The sequence below is a fragment of the Triticum aestivum genome, chromosome 1A (assembly GCF_018294505.1).
Source record: "Triticum aestivum cultivar Chinese Spring chromosome 1A, IWGSC CS RefSeq v2.1, whole genome shotgun sequence".
Lineage (NCBI taxonomy): Eukaryota > Viridiplantae > Streptophyta > Magnoliopsida > Poales > Poaceae > Triticum > Triticum aestivum.
In genome coordinates, this window is record NC_057794.1 from 289,479,274 (window position 1) to 289,502,786 (window position 23,513).

The 23,513-nt window shown below is 44.2% G+C and overlaps 2 protein-coding genes and 1 pseudogene across 6 annotated transcripts; 1 reads left to right on the top strand and 2 right to left on the bottom strand.

Annotated features, from left to right (window-relative positions):
• Nucleotides 1-643: 643 nt before the first annotated feature.
• LOC123046372 (type III polyketide synthase A) lies at nucleotides 644-2,994 on the top strand. The gene is made up of 2 exons (XM_044469723.1): nucleotides 644-950; nucleotides 1,777-2,994. Exons 1-2 carry the CDS (start codon nucleotides 752-754, stop codon nucleotides 2,748-2,750), a joined length of 1,173 nt encoding a protein of 390 aa, XP_044325658.1. The 5' UTR covers nucleotides 644-751; the 3' UTR covers nucleotides 2,751-2,994.
• Nucleotides 2,995-3,124: 130 nt separating this feature from the next.
• On the bottom strand, nucleotides 3,125-4,791 carry LOC123046365 (pentatricopeptide repeat-containing protein At1g61870, mitochondrial-like; annotated as a pseudogene).
• A 768-nt stretch (nucleotides 4,792-5,559) lies between these two features.
• LOC123046373 (pre-mRNA-processing protein 40C) lies at nucleotides 5,560-21,610 on the bottom strand. Of its 5 annotated transcripts, none has more exons than XM_044469742.1 (18): nucleotides 21,214-21,610; nucleotides 20,919-21,085; nucleotides 20,569-20,825; nucleotides 14,524-14,670; nucleotides 14,215-14,409; nucleotides 13,546-14,095; nucleotides 13,317-13,456; nucleotides 13,169-13,206; nucleotides 12,185-12,263; nucleotides 11,599-12,066; nucleotides 11,211-11,294; nucleotides 9,675-9,815; nucleotides 9,439-9,545; nucleotides 9,235-9,346; nucleotides 7,143-7,286; nucleotides 6,915-7,061; nucleotides 6,489-6,611; nucleotides 5,560-6,110 (listed from the first exon to the last, which is right to left on the bottom strand). In XM_044469742.1, exons 3-18 carry the CDS (start codon nucleotides 20,611-20,613, stop codon nucleotides 5,808-5,810), a joined length of 2,823 nt encoding a protein of 940 aa, XP_044325677.1. In that variant the 5' UTR covers nucleotides 20,614-20,825; nucleotides 20,919-21,085; nucleotides 21,214-21,610; the 3' UTR covers nucleotides 5,560-5,807. The 5 variants fall into 5 exon arrangements, with proteins under 5 accessions (XP_044325677.1, XP_044325684.1, XP_044325669.1 ...); XM_044469749.1 differs by having other exon boundaries at nucleotides 21,174-21,610; XM_044469734.1 differs by lacking the exons at nucleotides 20,569-20,825; nucleotides 20,919-21,085; nucleotides 21,214-21,610 and adding an exon at nucleotides 15,642-16,152 and having other exon boundaries at nucleotides 11,599-11,826; nucleotides 11,947-12,066.
• Between the last annotated feature and the right edge of the window lie 1,903 nt (nucleotides 21,611-23,513).

Sequence of the window (23,513 nt, forward strand, 5' to 3'; positions counted from 1 at the left end):
TGGTACAGGCCGTCTAGAGAGCGCACGCACGGTGTGGGCAAGGATCGTCGGAGCCAGGGAGCCGTGTCGCGCGGGCTTGAGTTGGGCGCCGAGTGTGTGCATATAACAATCCTGGCACGGTGGCACAAGTTGCGCGCAGACCGCGTATTAGGCGTCCCAGGCACAAGCAGCAACAGAAGAGAACCTCCAGGTTTCAGCTCCAGAACAACCTTGTAGTGATGTTGAAAACTGACAATTTCCAAGAAACAGTATACCCACCGAAGAGAAGTGAAGAGTCACTGCTCATACTAGTAACAAACTGTAACCACATTTCACGAGCAAGTGTGTCTGCCTGCCCACAGACTCCAGCATCAACCACGTTTCAGGTAAACAAACAAGCACGAGACATTTTTACAACAGGGCACGGGGTCACATGAAAAAAGATCACACCGAATAGATGGGCAAAAACTATGGGCGAGCCAAAGAAGGGGGTGTGAAGAACGAACCTTCGCCGAGCCGCCCTTCCACAAAAACTGGAAGAAAACCAGATGACCAATCCACAACCTACCATCCTTTTCAGTTTACACTCATGCCGTCGTTCCCTCAGGCCTAACACCAAACAACCCGCTCCCTGCAAGCCTGAACCCAAACAGCCCCATGGCGAGCATCCCCTATTAAAGCGGAGCACCCATCATGCACACAGCGAAATCACAGGAGCGGAGAACTTGTAAACCTGAAGCGGAAGGAAGCAAGGAGCGACTGTGAGGCAGCGATGTCTGGCCTTGGTGGAGTCGGGAGCATTGGCGGAGGCGGCAACGGCAGAAGCCAAGGCTTGGGGGGCAAGGCCAAGCTGCTCGCGCTCGGCAAGGGACTCCCTGAACAAGTTCTACCCCAGGAGAAGCTCGTGGAGACCTACCTCCAGGACACCAGCTGCGACGATCCCGCCACCAGGGCCAAGCTCGAACGCCTCTGTGAGTTCCCTTCCTTCATGTCATTTGTAGTTTTACATATAACAGCTTCCCGGGCTGAGAGTTTTAAGTTGGCAACAATAGTTGTTCTCTGTCGACTTCGAAAACAAAAATAGTTGATTCTCCGTAAAGAGATCATTGACACTAGTGAGTTGTAGTAATACTGCCATTTGGTTGCAGCATCTTAGTTTACAGAATCTACCATGCTTTAGTATAACTGTCAGTTATCATAGGTGCAAAGTGCGACAAATCTCCACTCGGTAAATAAAATGTTAACATGGTCATTATTACTAAATCCCAGTTACAGTTTAGCTTAAGAAAATCAGCAGTACCTAACCTATTTTATAGAGTATATAAATTGTGTAAAATGGAATTAGTGTGATGAGAAACACAACAAAATTCCACCTAGAAACAAAATTCCACAAGAAAAGACTGTAGGAAAACTCGCCTACAGTCATTGACCGCTCCAAAAAAAATCCACCTAGAAACAACATGCATGCACAACTAGAATTATTACTCTCCAATTGTACTTATTTTTTGCTCTAGGAGAAACACTAGGACACCCCTCAAAAAAGAACACTAGAACACCATTTGTTTTTGTCCTTCTGTTTGTGGTGAGGGCTAAGCAAATAAGAGTTAATAGTACATAATCACAAACTATAAACTATACTTATTTGTTATGTATTCCCTCCGTTTGGAAATAAGTGACGTGGTTTTAGTTCAAATTTGAACTAAACCCACAACACTTATTTCCGAATTGAGGGAGTAGTAATTTGCATCAGTCCCTCCAATGTATGTATAATGGTTCCCCTGTGATTTGATTTGACAGGCAAGACCACAACAGTGAGGACAAGGTACACTGTCATGTCGAAGGAGCTCCTGGATGAACACCCAGAATTGAAGACAGAAGGCACTCCAACATTGACGCCACGGCTTGACATCTGCAATGCCGCGGTGCTTGAACTTGGTGCTGCTGCAGCTCGTGCCGCCCTTGGTGAGTGGGGCCGTCCGGCAGCTGATATTACCCACCTGGTCTACATCTCCTCCAGCGAGCTTCGCCTCCCAGGGGGTGATCTTTTCCTGGCAACCCGTCTTGGCCTCTCTCCAAACACAGTGCGCACATCCCTTCTCTTCCTTGGCTGCTCAGGTGGTGCTGCCGCCCTCCGCACTGCCAAGGACATTGCAGAGAACAACCCAGGGAGCCGTGTCCTTGTAATAGCGGCGGAGACAACTGTGTTGGGCTTCCGGCCGCCAAGCCCTGATCGTCCTTATGACCTTGTTGGTGCTGCTCTGTTTGGTGATGGTGCATCAGCTGCAATTATTGGAGCAAGCCCTATCAAAGCAGAAGAGGATCCTTTCTTGGAGCTTGAGTTCTCAACCCAGGAGTTCCTACCAGGGACAGACAAGGTAATTGATGGCAAAATCTCAGAGGAAGGGATTAACTTCAAACTGGGGCGTGATTTGCCTGAAAAGATTGAAAGCCGCATAGAAGGCTTCTGCAGGATACTCATGGACAAGGTTGGGATAAAGGAGTTCAATGATGTATTTTGGGCTGTGCATCCCGGTGGACCAGCAATATTGAACAGGCTGGAGGTTTGTCTTCAACTTGAGCCAGATAAACTCAAGATCAGTAGAAAGGCCCTGATGAACTATGGGAATGTGAGCAGTAACACAGTCTTCTATGTGCTGGAGTATTTGAGGGATGAATTGAAGAAAGGGGCAATAAGGGAAGAGTGGGGATTGATCTTGGCTTTTGGCCCAGGCATCACATTTGAAGGACTGCTAGTTCGGGGCATTAACTGAAATTGAAGGAGATCCAAGTAGGTTACTACCAGATATATGGAAAGGTCACAAACAAGCTTTACATGGCACGGTAGCATTTCACAATTATAATTATACAGTGTAAGGATAGCAATTCGCGACTATAATTATATACTGTAAGAATATCATAAGCATAGCGTCTTGATGATTTCTGTTCACTACATACTCAGTACTTTGTAATTTTATGCTTTATGCTATCAATTATCAAACAATGTCAGTTACTCGAGTTTGTTCCCAAGACTGTATAAGCTGTGATTTTTTTTTAATCTGTGCTGGTTGTACAATGTACAAGTGCATGACCAAACTAGTACTGGTACAACTACCTTCCTCTCAGAAGGAAAACGAAGCAGAACAACTGAGGCTTGAAACATACCATTATCATAAAACTATTCTGAATTACACTAAACAAACGGTTACAGTGATAGATAGTAGATAGTATCATGATTCCCTTAGCACTTCAACAAATGTAATATCTTTTTAAGTATTACCAAAAGGCAACAAAATAGAAGAAGCTCCTACAGAAAAGGGATTATGAAATGGCGCTGACCATTCTGCCTTATAGAGACATTACACTCTGATCTAACTATTGGACCTTGAAAGATAGGCCCATGATAACATGAAGACAATACTAGAACCCATGTGAATGCCCTTCTTCTTCATCAACGTTATTCAAAGGCCAAAACACTTGAATAAATCAGAACTGACTTGCATGCCTCCAACAAATCATGGATCTGAACTTGGTGCTCCCTCTTCAAGAGATAATTCACCAGCAATCTTCTCCCAAGCAACTTTAGCATCCCCTTTCACAAGAAAGTTCATCTTGGCAACAACACCCTTCGCCTCTGCAGACCTCCCTCCCTTCACCAACCCCTCGACTAAACCCTTGACAGCCTCAAATGATGGGGCTGCCTTCATTGCAAAGCAGCTGTTACAAAGCCACAGTGCATCATCAAGCCTTTCCTTCTCGACCAAACTCTTAAACAGCAGGACATATGTCTGCGAGTGCACCGACACTCCCAAGTCACTCCTCCCCTCCCGCCTCTTCATCACCTTCATCCTCTTGAATACTCGCATGGCGGCCCCGACATTCCCCTCCTTGCAGTACCCCTGCACAAGCGCATTGTAAGTAACGTAATTGGGCAGCACGCCTTTTGACTCCATCACATCGAGCAGCTCCTCGCCCTTGAAGGTTTCCCCCTTCCTTGCAAACCACCGCATCCGGCAATTGTACGTGACGACGTTTGGCTCCAGCTTGTTCTCATTGATTTCCTTGAGCAGCTTCTCAAACTCCTCGGCATCGTCCTGCTCAGAGAACCCAGCGAGGAGAGTATTGTAGGATATGATGTCCGCGGGCGGGCGATGCTTAAACTTCTTCTTGGCCATTTCATTGAGCAGCTTGCGGGCGGCGGGGAGCTCAGAGCTCTTGACCAGAGCGTGGAGGAGCACGTTGTGGGAGGCGCGGCCAGGGGCGACGCCGAGCGAGGACTCGGCGGATTTGAAGGTTGACTTGAGGTCGTCGATGCGGCCCGCGCGGAGAAGCGCGGAGAGGAGGGCGGAGAGGGAGACATCGGAGCGGGCGGCGGGGGCGGAGGAGGAGAAGGCACGGACGGCGTCGTCCGGGCCCGGGAAGAGGGAGAGGGCGCGCGCGAGGAGGCCGGGGGTGACCGGGGCGGAGGCGAGGAGCTGGTCGAGGAGGGAGGCGGCGAGGTCGGGGCGGTGCAGGCGGTCGAGGCGGGAGGCGGCGAGGGAGAAGAGGTCACGCGAGGTGTGGAGGCGGTGGTAGTCGGGGCTGGAGAGCGCGGAGGCGACGAGGGAGTGGACGCGGTCCGGGTCGGTCTCCGCGCGGACGGCGAGCTGGAGATCGATGATGGAGGCGCGGGCCGCCGCGCGGGCGGGGCGGGGCGGGGGCTGGCGAAGGATCGACGTCCGGGAGCGCGGAGAGGCGGCGGAGGAGGTGGGCGGAGACGGCGGAGGGGTGGGGGTGGCGGCGGCGCAGGAGGGACGCCATGGTGATTGGTGAGCGAGCACGGGGTTTGCGAGGGTTTGGGCCTTGAGTTTGAGGGCACTTCCCCTTTCTGCTGCGGAAGCTTGCACAATTGCTACAGTCTGCCTGTAGCACTAGTCCATTTCACCCAAAAAAAAACTATGAAGGCCTCATACTACCATTTTGGTTAACCTGAAATTGTTTTTAAAAAAACTAAAATTGAACTTAAATAAGAACCGTATTAGATTGATCGTCGTTGTTTTAAATCTGAGCAGTGGGGTTATGAATTTCAGATGTTTTGACAGCCGACGATCCGTTTCATTCCGTGCATGAATCACAGTGATTGGTAGAGTGGTTTTTCTGTTCAAAATGATATTTGGAACAAAGGAATAGCTCATGATGGTTTATTTAAATTTTCTTTATTATTTGTTTAGTTGCTAATTATGCGCTTATTTAAACTTTCTATTAGATGAGCTATTGTTCGACCAAAATGTTTGAGGAATACAAACATGAGAATGAGATCATGGCCCATGGGTATTTCCTGAAGTTGGTGCATATTTCTTCTCTCTTCGTGTGGTTTTATGAATTCACGTGTGAAGTAAAATAAACAGTTTCCTCGTCGTTTTTGTTTTAAAACCCCTTACTGCTCTTGATCTATGCTTCGTTTGTTGCTTATGGTGCAGGTGCATGGTTACAGGTGAAGTCTGCTGGCTCAGGCTCCTTGGCAAGAGCAGGCCAACACTTTGCTTCAAGTGAAACGAAATGGCACATTAACATGGCATTATTTTGGGAAGACAACTCAATGTATTTCATCAACTTTAGAAACATTATTCTTTCAAAACCAAAAAAACTGAAGATATTCATATCACAACAGCCAACAATGTGACATGGCAGCATAAAATGGCACCAGGAAGGGGGTTGCGGAACAGTTGAGCTCTTGCCATCAAAACTGGTGATGATAACTCAAGGCCATTTTGTTACACAGACAAGGGGTCCTGAACAACCCGACAAGAGGAATAACCAGGGAGGTACACAAGTGGATGTATTTCTAAAAGTTACCTCCGCCTCGGCGGATCAGAGGACCTGCGTTGTTGTTGTCGTTGTTGTTGTTGTCTGGCATTGGTATCCGGTTTCTCCGTGTCCGGCTGTTTGAGCTTTCTCACCATATCATCCGCATATCGTCGCCACATTGACTCTCGATCTTTGCTTGCCACTTTGCTGTACCTTGGATCAGATCTTAGAAGGTCTTTTGCTTCGCTCCAAGAGATAACCACAGTCTTTCCTCCTTCCGTCGTCCGAGTTGCTGCGTCTGGGGCAATCGCCTCAGACAGAAGTGCCCTGAAGTCACGGCGACAACGCTGCGGGGAAGTTATAGGAACATCAGGTCAGGTCAAAAGCATACCATAATTTGAGCATGTAAGCTCAGATGATACATATCGCGGCCAAAATGCTGCCACGTCTGCTTAAACAAAGAGGATATATTGAAGTAGCAGTGACCCAAGCATTGAAGCTCAAACATAAATACATGAGATAATACCATCCATAAAGACTTCCATACAATAGTTCATATGAATCTGCTGAATATTTTGGCAAATTCCTCTGTCAAAGAAAATGATTGGAACAGGCCAACAGACTCAGAGCCCAAGAAGCAGACACAATAAGCAAGCAGCTAGCATACCAGACAGTTAGAATTTTTATTACAGTAGCTACAAAGGACCACCATAGTAGGAATATACCTCATATAAGTCCTTGACATGTTCACGGAATAACTTCTCGGCCTCACCTTGGCCTAAGTCCGGATTTACAGCACGACCTTGCGGATCCTTCTCAAGTTTTGGTTTGGATTCAGTCCATGATGCCTATGGAACGAAAACAACATAGTTAATGTCAGTTTATATTTTGCAAAGAGGCAACATGCCAATAATCAAAAGTGAGTGTATCCTAATATATCAAAAGGAAGTCACTTAAGGAGCAAAAGAAACAGATCGGCTGAACGTAAAAAAAGTACTATGACAAGTACTCCCTCTGTAACGAAATATAAGAGCATTTAGATCACCAAAGTAGTGGTGATCTAAATGCTCTTATATTTCTTTACAGGGGAAGTACTTAAGACCAAGAAGCATGTACAGTTAAATAAAGAATAAATAAGTCAACCAAATCACCTTTGGATCTTTTATAGTTTCAACAAGCAAAGCCTGATACGAAGACGTGGCATCTTTTCTTCGGATCTTCAATTTTACTCTCTCCATTTCCTGCTCTTCCCTTTCTTTCCTTTTGCGAGTTTCGCGTTCCCTCTCCCTTAATTTGGCCTAACAGTGCATACCACAGTATGTGTGAAACCACACGCGATAAATAAAGCATCATACAGTTCATCAGCTAAGTTGACATACTTGTTCATCCACTTTGGCCTTTGCAGCTTGCTCCACTTCCCGTTCAGCTGATTTAAGTTCTGCTATGTATTCATTAAAAGCATTCTCTCTCTCTTCGTGCTTTACAGCTTTGTACCTTGGATCACTCCGGAAATTTTCTTTCACCTGTATGCAGTAGTATGATCCATGAAAGAAATGACAGATCAAAATTACATAAAATTGACAGATCAAAATCACATACTCCTACAACACTATACAAGTTTGACCCAAGTAAACAATCGGCTGTTTTATGTGAAGTTCAGAAGGGAAGGGACTATTGTAGGGTCACAATTGGTTCACACCAGCTAAACACAGTGATGTCATGCCATGTCAATGTAAACGCCGGAAAGATGAAACCTGTCCATGTGAAGATATATGGCTAACGTATCAAACAGACGATCATACTTCGGTAAAGCACATCCAGATGATTACCGGTTAGTGGTAATGGTAACTAGAAAAAAGGCATCAAAATGACAACTTTAAATCACAAACTTTCACTAGACAATACGGCTCCCTATGTCAGAGCCTCAGAGGCAGCTGTTTGACTTGGTCTATTGGTAAGTTTCAAATTCCAGAAGAATGGGCAAATCGACAAGTTACACAAATGTGTTACTCCCTCCGGTCCTTTTTACTCCGCATATTAGAGTTGTATCAAGTCAAACTTTGTAAACTTTGACCAAATTTATATTAAAAAATATCAACATATACAATACCAAATATATATACTATGAATCTACATTTCATAATGAATCCAATAATATTAATTTGACAATATGAAAAATTTGGTCAAAGTAGAGATGCTTTGACTTTGGACAAAACTTATATGCAGACTAAAAAGGACCGGAGGGAGTACAAAATATCATGAGTACATAATAATTTAAGTTTCACAATAGGAGAACGAACCCATTACTGCTATCAATATTAGAAGATAACAAAACGAAATAATCTCTCTTTAATCTAAAATTGATTCCTCATCCTGGATCCAACTAAAAAAATCCTGGATCCACGTCATTCCAAACATAGCCAACTACTGTCTCCACTGGAACTGTCGTGTCACTCCACTAACTTTCGCGTCTAATCATGTGCTAAACCCTCAAACCGCCGCTTCACACCATACTACCTATACCTCTCACTGTTCTTTTGTTTCACAAACGAGGAGCGATACTCAAATTTTCGTTGACGGTTCATCGATCTGCAGCTGCCACTTCTGTCAATATCGGAAGCCTTTGGGGTCGCGTGGGTAGGGTAGTACAGGGAAGAGCGTCCAAGCGGCGATAGACACGGAGAAAGCCGTGCACATCTGTGCCTGGTTGTAGATGCCTTCAGATGCAAAGCCTGACCCTGCTGCTGCTGGCGAGTAACCCAAGGAAGAAAGATGGGGTATATTGTGGAGATGGGCGGTTGTTCAAAAATGATGCATTGTTAAACATTACTCCCTCCTTCCCATAACATAGGACGTTTTTTTATACTAGTGTAGTTTCAAAAAACGTCTTACATTATGGGACGCAGGGACTACTATTTGGTTTCTGCCAGAATTCATCACATCTTGATGAAGCAATTTTCTAGCCCCCAACCAACATTCCCTTTATGAGGGACTGATTGAGCCTATGCAGTGTTCGCCGTACAGCCTTATTGATTGTGTTCAAGTCATATTTAATCCAAATATGCGAACATGTACTGTGCAACTTATGAGCAAATGCTTTGATTTAGGCATATTATTATTATAACATACCCATCTCTCAAATTGCTTACTGACCAGTCGCTGCCTCAAGGAAAACACGGGAATAAGACTATCTTCACACAGAGAAGAAAGATAATAATATAGACTATCTTCATCACCATAACGTATTTTTTTTCTTAGTGTGGTAAAAGAAGAAAAAATGATGAGAGCACAAAATAACTGACTTCTTTTATTGCAATACAAATACAAATGTCTATACTAATATGTAAGTGCACGTAACAGAATATCATCACAAGGCAGATTATCATATTATCTTTACATAAATCAGATGTGCCTTCTTTGTTATTTAATCTTGACACGAGATATGTAGTGAAATGAGTACAAGGAACTTACTTTGGTCCAACGGCTAGTTGGGATTATATCCTTACATTCTCGAAGCATTGATTTGAAGTCAGTTATGACAGCATTTCGCGCTGATTGAACTTTCTCTTCAAGAGCCCTCACCCTGCTCAAACATTTGAAAATGTGTCAAGTAAATGTTGATAACCCAATGGTTTGATTTGAAAGATGAAACTGAAATTCAATAGGCGGCCATACTTCTCCTTGAAAAGAGCCTCCCTTTCTTTTTTATCCAAGGCTACAAATCTTGGGTCAGCACCCCATTTTCTTTCGAAATCCTGGTAACCTGGTTTTGAATCGATGCCCTGCAATGTATGTATTAAGGCATGACATTCAAGAAAGCAGCAGTTGCAAAAATAAGCAGCCATCGGATGCCCTAATTTAAAGGAAAACCTCAAGTAACTTGTAAAATGAATTAATAGCAATTAGTGAACCTCAGATGCTTCTTCTAATAGCTGTTTATATGCCTCAACGGCAGCCTTCTGAGCAGCTCTCTTCTCTTTTCGTTCCTCGTCAGCACGTGTCCGAACAAAGTGGTCAAATATAGCCCGTCTAGTCGAGTGACTTGGAATAGCCTGTAGTGGGGCAATCTACAGTTAGTATCATTTGAATATAGAATTACTGCTGTAAAGCTAATAGTAGCAGCAGGCAAACCAAAAGAAAATATATTGTACTCCCTCCGTTCCATAATTCTTGTCGAACTAAAATATGACAAGAATTATGGAACAGAGGGAGCGCCTTACTACAGTAATAAGCATTATAAAGTAAGTTTCATGTATTTCATGTATGCCAAGTAATCAGTACTTCTACTTAAGCAGGAAGAAATACAATTTAGGGCCTACTTTGGAAAAGGGCAAATTTAGTGTTCTGAACATACAGTGTAGCAATCAGCTAATCATAATTGTTGTACTCCAACATGAGGTTTTGCTTGGAGCCTTGGATACAAATACAACATAACCAGGATTAGAAAAACAGAGCATAAATGGGCAGTTTGGCATTTGCTATGATGTGCAGCATTGAGCTCCTGAATTTAGTTACTTATGCAGAATCTTTCCTGATTCGAGTAAACTTATTGTTATGGCTCTAAAGAAGAGGTTACCACAACCAAAAGTAGTAACACAGAAGCTACTTAAAGATAAACCAGAACCACAAGCACACAGAACACAGATTCTCTGAATGAGTAATCGCTGTAATTTGAACACAGATCACAATGAACTAGGTTCGTCAGTTTTTTTCCAGTTCGAAGGACAGGAGTTAGCCTTGAACAGCAGATACTCATAAGGACACTTTAGAGTTTACCTTTAACTGCAATCACAGTAAATCTACAGACATAACCACCAATTACAGTATCAATTCAATTACAGAAAGAAGGCACTGACTTTGCATCATTGAAACTTGAACCAAGTTGGATAGCTACGGTTATTTATTTTGATAGGATTAGGAAACTATATCACTGCCTTGAAAGGGAACACCTGGTGCAGAAGGAGCAAAGAAACAAAAAGATCCTTGAGATCATTGGTCAGCATTCACTTTGTTATCCTTGTGACAAATGATAAGTCAAGATATGTTCAGGCTCGCTCTGGCTTTCGGCCAAGAATAAACAGAAAAGCATATAAACGGTTAGGTGTAATGTTATTCTCAGTATTCAGTCATGCAGAAAATCCAACAGTCCATTTAGAAGTTTCTAGTATTTCAATGAAAACCATCTGAATCAAAACTTCTCTTTGTGCGCTATGCGGGAGCTCTCCTCTTTCATACTACTATAGCACTCGGCAATCATAACTCTACACATAAACTACTTGGAAGAAAGATAATGCACCCATACAAGTAGAAATCAACTATGAAAAATTCTACATGGAGAGGAAGTGTCCCTGTTGGCCACAAATGATACTATGGAAGCAGGAGTACGGTCACAAACTTGGCAAACCATAAAGATCTCATGAAAGGCTATAATGACCAATTTCACAAACCTTAAATCGTGAATCGAATACTATTTTTGGCAGTTCCTTCTCCCACTTTGAAAATGGTGCTACTCCTCGTTCCTTTAGCATTTTCTGTGAAAGTTTAAAATGAACCCATGTCATGTTATTACTTCACAGCACCAACAAAAATCAGCAAATTTCATAAATAAACAATTTGCATTCAGTTATCTTGGTTCCGAATAACATAAAGTAGACAAAATTTCGCCTTGCCAAAAAAACCATGAAATAGCATATGGTTACATAATACAAACGAATTGAAAAGGCATCAAAGTTCATTGTCTTAAACTAGCATTTCAGGGAAAACCAAATCTTGTGGAGGAGAAAAAAGCTCCCTCGACATCTATTCTGAAATTCAAAATAACATCATGAAAATTACCTTAAACTCACGAATACAATCCTCTTTACTTGGTCCATGTTCCTCATCATCTGAATCTGAAGAGGAATCTGACATATTTTCATTGCCATTGTTATCCTTTGATTTCTCACCATTTTTTGAACCTTGCTGTTCCTTAGGTGCACCATCAGCTGGTTTAGATCCATTCAACTCGGATGCACTAGATGATGGAGTAGCAAGAGGAGAGGACACACTGAAAGCACCAGCGTCCTGCAATTTCTTCTTTATCAAATCCAAAGCAGAAGGCGATGCAGGGGCAACTGTTTGCCGAAGTGGCAACGAATCACGGCCACCTGTCTGTAAGGCAGGAGTACTTATTTCACCACTCGCCTCTCCCTTATTTGCTACTGTGCCAGCATCCTGCAGTGAAGTTGAACTTCCTTTCAAGTTGCCAGAATCAGCATTCTTGTTGAGTTCAGCCACCTCCGGCGGAAGTTGCCAGCTGCTAACCTGTTCAGCATCAGAATTAAGCCATATACTATAACAAATTCATGCGATACTGGAAGGCTACCCCACCAACCCAATGTAGTATATGTGCTGAGCTTCAAAACCATCATCAAGCACATACCTTTTGTTTATTGTCATAGTAATATTTCTTTCCATCACTTGTAGTTACTATGCTCCAGTCTGTGCCAGCAATTTTGTCCCTGACAAAGTGACAAAATGTAAGGTCCATGAAACACTATTTGTGGGCATGCACAGAAAAACAAATTGGCATGTTTATTCAGGTGAAGAGCAAAAGACCAAAGTGGATAAAGACATTCATAACAATGGCAGCTTCCAGAAATTTACATGCATGTTTGGAACACACTAGAAAGCCATTCAATTATTACAGCAGTCTGCACAAATTCATATATTCCTTGCAGGGCCTACATAGGGTTGGTCCTGACATGCAAAAGTGCATTTATGATAATATCTTAGATGGGTAGTATGGTACGAGCCATGGACAGGGGTGCATGGAAGCTTTGCTATCCATGTGCCAGAACCATGAGTTGGTTGCGAGATCTTATGGGTTTCACCTCTAGCCTACCCCCACTTGTTTGGGACTAAAGGCTTTGTTGTTGTTGTTGTTGTTGTTATTGTTGTTGTTGGGTAGTATGTTACCAATCTAGATGGACAGGAAAAGTTGTTCAACAACATCTCAAACATTGATATTTCGCTGTATAATACTGCAATCATATTGAGCTGGAATACAACAAATAGAACATGTGAAATCATGCCAGATAATACAAGAAAACTAAAATATCCTGCCTTGTGGCGCCAATATCAAAATGTAACCAAGAGCAGGCTGGTCTTTTACACTACTCATAATTGCATTTTGTGGTTTATACTTTATACTATTTACCGATCGTCCCACATTTAACAAGACCTTATAATTAGTTGCTGTGCACATTATCATCCACAGGAAATTGTAGGTACAAGATGTTTTGTAAAACGCCTAAGAGTATAGAAGTGGGTCTGATCAAATTCAAGAAGGTTCTTACAACCCTCATATGCCAACATAAAATTAGCCAAAGTAGCACAGGGTAAAATGAGCAGTTGCACGACATACCAAGAAGCTGGAACTGGTTGAGCTGCAACCTTCTCGAGCTATAGCAGAACAGGAAAAATGAGTTAGTTACATTGTGGTGCTAAATTGCCATGTCACAGACTAGAATGAAGTTATATTACTTGATAAAGCTATTCTTCGGTGCAACTACCTCCCCCTTATAACCAGGTGGTCTTTGATAAGTTGATTCCCCTGTCAAGGCATTGTAATAATATAAAACACCGGCTTCTGTTTTGTGTGCAGACCATGCATCTGAATCCTGAACTCCGGCCATACTTCTGTCCTCCAGCCCTTCAGCATTACACATAAATCATAAGAACTGGAGAATTAACAGGAACACCAAGACTCAACACGAACATCAGCTCCAGTAAAAAGAATACCTGTTGGATGTTGTTCAACTGAAGTATGAATGGACTGCACAGATCCTGGATTTACGGATGGTTGTTCTTTGGGATCACCAGTTGTAATGCCTGGTGGTTGGATGTTGGGCAAGGATGTAGTCACAGAAGAAGTTCCAACCATTGGTGTACCAAGAGGTCCAAGAGAGCCCGGTGGATATGAATGGAAGGGAGCCTGCTGAAAGCCAGTAGGTTGTGGAGGATATCCCCATAAAGGTTGAGGTGGATTACCAGGCGCTGAAGGATAGGATGGGGCTGAAGGATAGGATGGATAAAACTGTTGCTGAGTTGCCCGTGGAACAGCACCTGGTGCAGCACCTGATGGTGATGTTTGAGGCAAAGATGGGGCTGGACCTGTAGGCCTCTGAAGGAGGCTTGGTGGAGTTGACAAGTTTGAAGGACGTTGTCCAGGTGCAGAACCCCCAACAGCCCCAAATCCCTCAGGACGAGGTGGCAGTGACTGCACTGTATGGGGACTTACCTCTGGGGCACTTGGGGCATCCGACTTGGAAGCACCAACATCCAGGTTACCCTGTAATAATTCAAAAAAATATTAGTGCCTCATTGACAAGATTCAAGCATATGGCAGCAAGCCAATCGAAGCATGCAGTGCTAAAAAAAAGCTGGAGGGCTCGGGGGTCAGGACTGTGCCTGTTGTGGGTTTGCACCATAAAGAATATTGGGCATCCTGGGTGGCACTGGAAATGGCAACCGAATAGATGCAGGAGGATTTGGTGCCATAGGTCCAGGGAATGGTGCACCTGGGCGAGGCAATTGCCCAGGAGCAGGAGGTTGCAAGGATGCTGGTGGAGCAAACATAGGGACTTGGACAGCATGGTTTGTCCTCTGAAAGAAAAGGTGGCATTAAGTGTTAGTGCGTTACAGAAGAGGATCGGTTCATTAAAAACTAATAACAAGAACAATAGTAATGCTAGTAATAATAAAGCCATGAGAAATTACAGTGTCAAGTTGAAACTGCTGACCAGTAGGCAGGCTAGCATTGGCATGTGAGACTACATTATATGAGAAAGAAGGCCTGTTCCCAAAATACTGCCGTGGAGCTGGTGGCTGGAGAGCCGCTGGAGGCATTGGACGAGCCATCAGAGCCTGGAAAGGAAGAATGGTAAGAATACTAGTTATGATAATCTAACTTGAACATCGTTGAGTTGTTTTGCAGCGATCATAAATTTAGGTGTCAATAGTCAAATTTCTTTTACTCCTTTATTAAATGTTGCAGAAGCAGGATGCAAAGCCATGTACGTTTAGTTCCATTAAGAATTTTCAGTTGACTAATCATGAAGGCTACAGAAATGAAACATGCAGCAGGTTTATTACTGATTGAATAGGCTTCTAGGCATTCATATGAAAATTTCAGAATTCTTTATGCAAAGGTTCACGTCAGACGTCCGTGGACCGTGATAGAGAAAGGTAACCTATCTGTGTTTTCTGTCAGATGAAAAATCAAGCCAAAGAATGTTTTACCAAATGAAGGTCAAAAACAGTGCAGCAGGCATAACAACAAAGTTTCAACATAATTGCAACATAGTAACATACACCTAAAAGAACAATTTATTTGACAAAAGCATGAACTAGGCATTCATGTTGAAGCTAACAGAAACAAACAAATTATCGTTTTTTTAACCGGAGTGATATATGAACCTCTTGGCAGGAGGACTAAAGTAGGATTATATATCAGTTTGAAATTACTAAGTTCAGAGTGTCCCTACATAAACAATACAAGGGACAGGCTTCTGCAATCAAAAATTGCATCATATATCTGCGGCTCAGCACCTATCATCAGAACTAAGTCACTAACCAAAATATATTCCCCGGCAATGCTAGCACCATGTATCCTTTGAACAAAGTTATAGCATTACCTATGCGGATCATACACCAAAATGCATGAGAGAAACAATTTTCTTAAATGAACGTCTGTTAATAGTTACTCCCTCCGTCCAAATTAGATGACTCAACTTTGTACTACTCTTTAGTACAAAGTTGAGTCATCTAATTTGGAACGGAGGGAGTAGGTTATAAGCATATAAGCTGAAGAAAGGGATAGGATACTGATACTCTACCGGAGCGGAAGCTAGCTGCTGGTGGGCCAAACCGCTGCCCATATGCTGCGAGGGCGGCGCCCTGGGCAGAACGTTGTAAGAGAACGCGGGCGCCGGAGACGACGCCGGAGGCGCCATGTACGCCGGCGAGCCAGCGAACTGCGGCCGCGGCGGCGGCGGCCCTGGAGCGGCAGCCGAGGCAGGGGAAGCAGGCGGCGGTAGCACTGCGGCACTCGAGGTGGAGGTGGAGGTAGGAGTGGTAGCGGGCGGGGCATCCCCAGCTGCCACCTCTTCCACCGCTGGGGCCGCCGCAACGGCGCCAAGATCGGATGCTTCCTCTGGTTCCGCCACTGGGGCAGCTTCCTCAGCCCGAGATGGCTCATCCGGCTGCGGGTTGGCAGCGTCGGAGGCGACCACCTCCGGCGTCGCCATGGGAGTAGAGTGTGGCCTAGGGTTTTGTGAGGCGAACGGGGCCGGACGGGCGTCGCGAGAGAGAAGCAGCCAACGGATGAAGAGAAAATTAGACAGGGCGGAATCTTTGAATGAACCGTGGCTAATCAGGCTTGGGCTCGGCAGCACCTGAAAGGCCCACAATCTATGCGGTCCGTTTGGTTTTGTTTAAAAAAAACTAGGGTCCGTTTGGTTCGGGGGTTAGGTTTGGATGGGTGTGGATATCCCCGCCTCACAAGGGATAGCCTCCTTTTCCATACGGATCAGCCGATTGATTAAATTAGTCGCGTCGTGAGCCATCGGATTCGTCCCTTCACAGATATTGGATCAGTCAATGCATGGCGCATCGCCCTCATCCCATCACCCCTAGCCGCATCGAAGCAAAAAAAAAAAAAAAAAAAACAAGTCAGCGGCGCTCCATCGCAACCTGTCGCAACATCGACGAAAAGCCGGTGATGCTTCATTGCAGCGCCACACCGGCGTAACGGTGCTCCAATGCAACACCGACGGCTCGTCGTAGCTTCATCGCAGCGACGGAAGCCGGCGGTGCTTCATTGCACCTCCGACAACGGAGCGGTGGTGCTCCCATTGGTCACGGCATTAACGAGATCGAGCACTCCCTAACTCCGGCGGACATGCTCCCAACTCCACTACTCGGGGCTCACAGCACGCCTCCGCTCGCAGCAGGGTTGCGAAGGCAAAAAAGACGGAATCACGAGGCGAGGTGGAAGGAGATGGATTCATGATGGAAGAAAAAATGTGAGGTGAGGACGAAGGTAGAATAAAGGGGAAAGGGAAAAGAATAAGGCGTATGTGCATTTGGGGCCCACGTGGGACAAACGTCGATAGGACGAGGTGATTTACGCGTTGTGTGGATCAGCTGGTTCATTTGAGCACTTTTCCTTTTCTGGTTGGTTGAGTAGGGTGATAGGTGGTTGGAGATAGCCAAGTATGTGTTTGGTTTTGATGGATGAGTGGTGGGTAAAAAATGTGAAAATAGTAACTAGTGAACATTTGCCAATGAGAAACTGTTAGTGAACGCCCTACCTGCCACACGATCTTGATCCTACGGTGCAATTTGGATGACTTTTTTACACTCAAAATTAAAGAAATACCATTGCAGTTTTGTGAACCACCCAAGTTCTCTAAATACATTGAAACTGCCAGACTAACATTCGCAAATGCCATCTCTCGTGGCCAACGTTTATCAGATATGCCAACCCTAAAAGTTATGATGAGCTTTTCTTATTGAGGTTGTTATATTGCCATATAAGTGCATCGCCAAGGCGGACCCTCAAACCATCCGCATACGTCTGGGCCGCGTTGTCTGGACACGGTTTGCCATCCAATGCGGGCCTGTATAGGTCCACTGAGCGGTCTGGACGTACTTTTTTCGGCAAACCCGAGACAAACGTGGGGCCTTGCGAGAGTCCACGTAGGACTCGGACACCCTCAGCCCACCCAAAAACCCTTCCGGACCCCGCGCCTCCATCCTCCTCATTTTCTCTTATTTCTTTTTTCTCCCCTACCTTCGTCGTCACTCCACCACCCCGGCCTCTACGCCACACCCCTGCGGGAACTTTACGTCTTCGTCATCTCCAGCGTTCCAGTCGGGCTCTACCCCGCTTCTCCTAAGTCGTTGTTCAACTTCTCTCCTCCGACCGCCTCGCTAGGTACCATCCACTACTACTATACTCACCATGCCCCGGCACTTGTTCGATGCATTGTTGAAGCTAGAAAATTTGTCCCTTCTTCTTTCAGGCAATGGAATCTGATTTGGAGTACATATACAAGAACTATGTTGAGTCGTCTGACGGCTCGTCCGACGAGGAGAACTACACAAATGAGACGGCGATGATGCAGGCGGTCTTGAAGACGTGGGGCGTGCAGAGGAGCATGTTAGAGAAGCTTCGTCTTTCATCTATCATTGATGATTTAGAAGCTTTGGCGGAGGTTAGACCTCTATCTGAGCATGAAATGGAGATCAAGAGTCATTCGAATGCATAGATAGCTAGGCTGTTGCGTGGAGAGGAACTCATATGGTACCAACTTTCTAACCCCCAATTTATCCTGAAAGGCGATTCGAATAATAGATATTTCCATGACGCGGAGGAGCTTGTGCAGGTGTGAAGGGGGGCCGGAGGGGGTGGCGGGCGGGGTGAGGGTTTTTGTGACATGGGGATGGTGAGGGTTTTCTTTTTTTTTAATTGGGTGGTGAGGGTTTTCTGTCCCACAAAGAGTTTCGAAGGCAACGGTTTGCTAGAGCCAACCGTGTGTGATTGACGTAACAGGCAAAATGAAAGTCATTACACACGGTTCCAATTTTGGAAACCGTGTGTCATTGAAGTACTACCTCCGTCCTGGTTTATTGCCCCCCTTTGTAATTTGTACCAAATTTTGATCAAATATTTAACTAACAAATGTTTATGCACATCACCAAAAATTATATCATTGAACACTATCCCTATTGCAGGATGCTGCTAACGCGACACTACGATTAGAGACACTTCGACAAAATTGTGTACAATGCAATAATCGCAAATGATGGTGTAAAAAAACCATCAAAAATGTGCAAAACATTTGCGATGGAGGATGCATCAAACACGGTTCAGATTGTAGTTGCATGTGCGATGCAGGGCATACAGTTCAACTCAATTAACTGTTTGCGATGAGGAGGAACAAAAGAAACGGATAGCCAGACAAAGATGTGTGCAATATACAGCATACGGTTCACTCGGATGAACTGTTTGTGATTAGGCAACACAAAAAAAAACTATCAGCCAGATCAAGGTGTGTGCGATATACGTCATGCGGTTCAATTGGATGAACTGTTTGTGTTGAGACATGAGAACAAAAACGGTTCAAACTAACAAGATGTGTGTGATACGCGGACAAACAAGTCTGTAATCGGAAATGTGTGTGAAGACCGATAACAACATAGATGATTACTGCTAACAAGCTATGTGTGTTGTGAGCAAACGCTTGCTGGTATACAATTGTGAGTGATTGATGAAAACATCACCGACGGGTTCCATTGTTTAGTCCGTGTGCGATGTGATTTTCTCTGTCCGCACAACATCTATGCTCTATCTACAGAGCATCAACATATATACTTAAAAATACAGTATTGCATAACCAAATTAAGCATACAACTAAATCATTGTTGGCGCGCTTTGCCGCGCCCATGCATTTCTTCGGTATAATGGTAGGAAATTCGTAAATATATGATGAAATGAAATATGGATGTTAAATACTCTCTTCGTCCATAATATAAGACATTATTACATTCAATATGCTAATATAAGACGTTATTACATACAATATGCAAGCATATTGAATGTAATAACGTCTTGTTTTATGGAACTGAGGGAGTACAACAAAATAAGTTGCTTGGGTTTAAGGACAACAAACTGAATATTCAGGTTAGCAAAACAGAGCACTGGCACTTGTTTTAGCAGCGTAATGTGTGTACTGCAGTTGCAAGATCAGACACTAAAATCTTATTCTAACCAGCTGCAAGTTTTAGCAACAGCATCAGGTTGTAAGGTAAAAATACAGCTCTAAGGTTGATGTACAATCAGCCTTAAACTGAAATCATAAACACCCATCAACTTGTTTGATCTTCGTTTTCCCTATTTTTTAGCCTAGCTCGTTGTTCTTGCCCATCATACGAAACACTTGGTTCTTGATTTCACATCTTATTGGCAGTTTATCAACTCATCATTTGATAACCCTAGTCCTCGTTGATGCACTGATTTGTTTTGTTTCATAATCTGTAGTAATAAATATATTATAAAGGGATGATAAATTGGTGAAAGTGTAGTTTTATCTATTGTATACCAGCAATTATATTGAGCATCAGACCATTACAAACCATTATATCAAGTAAAAAAATTATTTTAAAGGTTTAATAATACTATCAGCCAAAAAACATGTAATCATGAAATGCAGATTAGCAATAAGTGCTTGTCATCAAAACATCAGGAGAAGTATACAAAAAGAAAGGAAAAACAATTCCATGCTTTTGAAATTTGAATAAATAGGTTGATTTTTCCAGTTCTTGTAAGTTCACAGCAAAGAACAAATATGTATGTCATCAAAGGGACCATGACATTACTACACCATCTAGGAAAAGTCATTATTACCCGTCTTTACAAATGTTAGATTAACCCTCACTATTTTAAGAGAAAACCTTCACTGCGTGATCTCGATTATATCAGTATGAGTATTGTTTTTTATCCCGTACTTTGCATAATTTGTCCAACTAAATGTTGCATTTGTGTGACCTTGTAAGATTAGCAGGATAGTAATTGATAATACTATTTCACAAAATAAGAGACATAGTTAAGTTTACAGTCTAAATATTGAACAATAAAAAGGCGAGACAACAAAAGATACTGCTTTTACTTTATAACCTGAAGCACCACAAAGGGAAACATCACAAAAGTTTCTAGAAGTTATACTTCTACAACATCATAACCTGAAGGCAAGTATGTACCTGAGATAATCGATTGAACGCAAAGATCCATTTTACTTGGAGCATGCTGGAAATCAGATCAACAAATAGAGAATTATAGAAGAAAATTAAAAGCCACTATCCACCAGAGATTCAAAACTGAAGAATTCCTCAAATGTCGTAGTAATAAACTGTCCAGCAGCCATCGGAGATTAAAGTAAAGAAATCCCAAATCAATATGCCAAAACCAGCCTCCAAGTTTTACCCAAATTAGTTGACCAAATCAGTATGAACACCGCCTGCACAAAATATTGATCGGGGGATATTAGAACATGTAATCATTTGGTGGAAGGACTCGTACATGAAAGAAACAAATGTGGATAGAGGGTAACCTTGCCATGAACCATGCTACTAGAGGTTCAGCTGCTGGAGTAGGAAGGTTGCAGATTCTTGTACAGAGGAAAATACAAAGTCACACTTGTATTAAGCGTCGCCGGTGCGTGACACATCATGAATGGATCCAGAAACTGAAGATTGGTTACCCAGCAGATCGAAACTCCTGCAGGAACGTGGTACAACCAAAACCACATCAAATCGGGATGACTTCAGGAGGGCCATGCTACTCGCTGAATATTAAGTGCTCACACCTGAAACCGGATCCAGAAACTGAAGAGTAAGCGCTCGCACCTTAAACCAGCAGATCAGGTTCACCATAGAACGAACAGATGGGAACATACAGAACGCAAGATCGGGAAGGAAGAGAAGAAATCAACATCAAACTGATAGATGGGGAACATGGAATTAAGGTGGCTGGAAGGGTCAGAGGCACGATATCATCCGGATTAGGAGCAGGCAGATCAAGACGATGAGCTTCGTGAGGCGGGGGTCGGCCGGAGGTAGACATCTGCGGGTGGCGGCATGGCACCGTCCAACCTTTCTACCTCATAGGTGGATCAACTGGCTCCTCGGAGGCCACTTCTAGTGGCGCTGTAGCCGGACAAGTGCCGTGTTGCCGTTGGCGGCGTCGCTAGAGGGTAGGGAAGAGGAACGACCTGAATCAATTGCGGCTGCAGAAGGTCAGGAGGAGGGGAGGGGAGAGGATGGATCGGCAGGACAGTGGACTGATCAGATAGTTGGGCCACGCGCACAGGCCCAATCAACCAGGACACACGGATTTTTCCACTGGAGTAGCATCCCCTAGGACAGTCGGCCCAGGAAACGGCAGACGTGGCGCACAAATCAGATCTGACCAGCCAGAAACGTCCAGATCACGAAAACGGATGACCAAAAATGCTGATCGCTGAGAGAGCTTGGTTTAGGCTCGGTTTTACTGTCCTTAATTACACAAGTGACTACACATATAACATTTCCACACACCAAAGTAAGCAATTACATCCATACTAAAGTAGGAGAAATAAGGATCTAATCATCTACTTATTGCTGTGACGACGCTTGCCATTGCTCTGCTTCCGGCTGGATCCCTAGCTATTTTAGGGAAGGAGGCACTTCCTCATGTCAATGATCCGCCTGTACATGCCGTAGCTCATGTACGCCTCCTTGGCCGCGTACACGATGTGAGCTTTGTCGAGTTTCTCCATCCAGGCCGAGTGCCAGGCACGCTTGTCCTTGTTGCATGAATCATTCATGTCTCTGTAGTAGGGGTCGATGATGGCCTCGGCGAGGTGAACTAGTGAGTCCTTCTCATGCTCCTTGCTGCCTTATATCTTGTATTGGCCCTAGATGTCGACAAGATTCTGGCAGGCGATGCTCGAATTCTCGAGCGCCTTTACATCGTTGGTGATGTCCACCGTAGCAAATATATAGTGAGGGCTTTTGACAAACCTAGCGATGCGCTCGCAAGGCCTTGTAGCCAGGCAGTAGTGGTAGATGAGGACATGGTGGCGCACGCACATCTTGGTGGGTGTACTCGAGGTCGAGCCCGACCACCTTGTACTTCTCCTCGGCAAGCAACAGCTCCATGATGTGGATGGAGTGCTCCACCCAGACCGGGTCATTGGTGTACACCACCGAGAGGTCCATGAACCTTCTGTGGGTGTCCACCATGGCACGCATGGTGAACTGCTGCTCGTCGTCGGCAGCCGCTCGGAGCGCCATTGGAGCCGCACAGGATACCCTCTAAGAATTTCTCGTGGTGGGTGTGCTTCTTGCAATGGTGGGGCGCGATCGAAAGGTTGGCCGCTGTAATAAATGGGGGCCGGCTGGCCTATAATCGTCACGTCTTGTCACAGCGTTCATAGCGGAGGATTCCAGTGCATGCTTGACAACACCGCACCGCACGCGTGGGCTCGAAGAGCCGCCAAATGTATCGTCGGTGAGCCTGTTCCCGCGCTACCGCACAGTTTACAGCAAAAGGTTCCCGCCCGACTAGTTTGGCCACGCGTCGGCTAGAAGAGGGACAAATCATGGGCATTTATTGGCAAAAAGCTTTGTAAAAATGAAGTGTATGGAATGACTTCGGTCATAATTTTACCCATAGGTGATAAGGTCAAAGGTACACAGAAGGGTGATGATGGACACTTGGAGTGCGATAATTAATTCTGCGCTCTACAGGGCACACGGTGAAAGTGAAGGAAATATGCCCTAGAGGCAATAATAAAATTGTTATTTATATTTCCTTATATCATGATAAATGTTTATTATTCATGCTAGAATTGTATTAACCAGAAACTTAGTACATGTGTGAATACATAGACAAACAGAGTGTCACTAGTATGCCTCTACTTGACTAGCTCGTTAATCAAAGATGGTTAAGTTTCCTAGCCATAGACAAGAGTTGTCATTTGATGAACGGGATCACATCATTAGAGAATGATGTGATTTACTTGACCCATCCGTTAGCTTAGCACTATGATCGTTTAGTTTATTGCTATTGCTTTCTTCATAACTTATACATGTTCCTATGACTATGAGATTATGCAACTCCCGAATACCAGAGGAACACTTAGTATGCTATCAAACATCACAAC

Coding starts and splice junctions, on each gene's coding strand:
- LOC123046373 (XM_044469729.1), bottom strand. CDS start 16,052: ATGGCGACGCCGGAGGTGGTCGCCTCCGACGCTGCCAACCCGCAGCCG. Junction 11,295..11,598: donor ATTGTATTCGTGAGTTTAAG/GTAATTTTCATG, acceptor AAACTTTCACAG/AAAATGCTAAAGGAACGAGG. Junction 6,111..6,488: donor ATGTCAAGGACTTATATGAG/GTATATTCCTAC, acceptor ACTTCCCCGCAG/CGTTGTCGCCGTGACTTCAG.
- LOC123046372 (XM_044469723.1), top strand. CDS start 752: ATGTCTGGCCTTGGTGGAGTCGGGAGCATTGGCGGAGGCGGCAACGGC. Junction 951..1,776: donor GGCCAAGCTCGAACGCCTCT/GTGAGTTCCCTT, acceptor TTGATTTGACAG/GCAAGACCACAACAGTGAGG.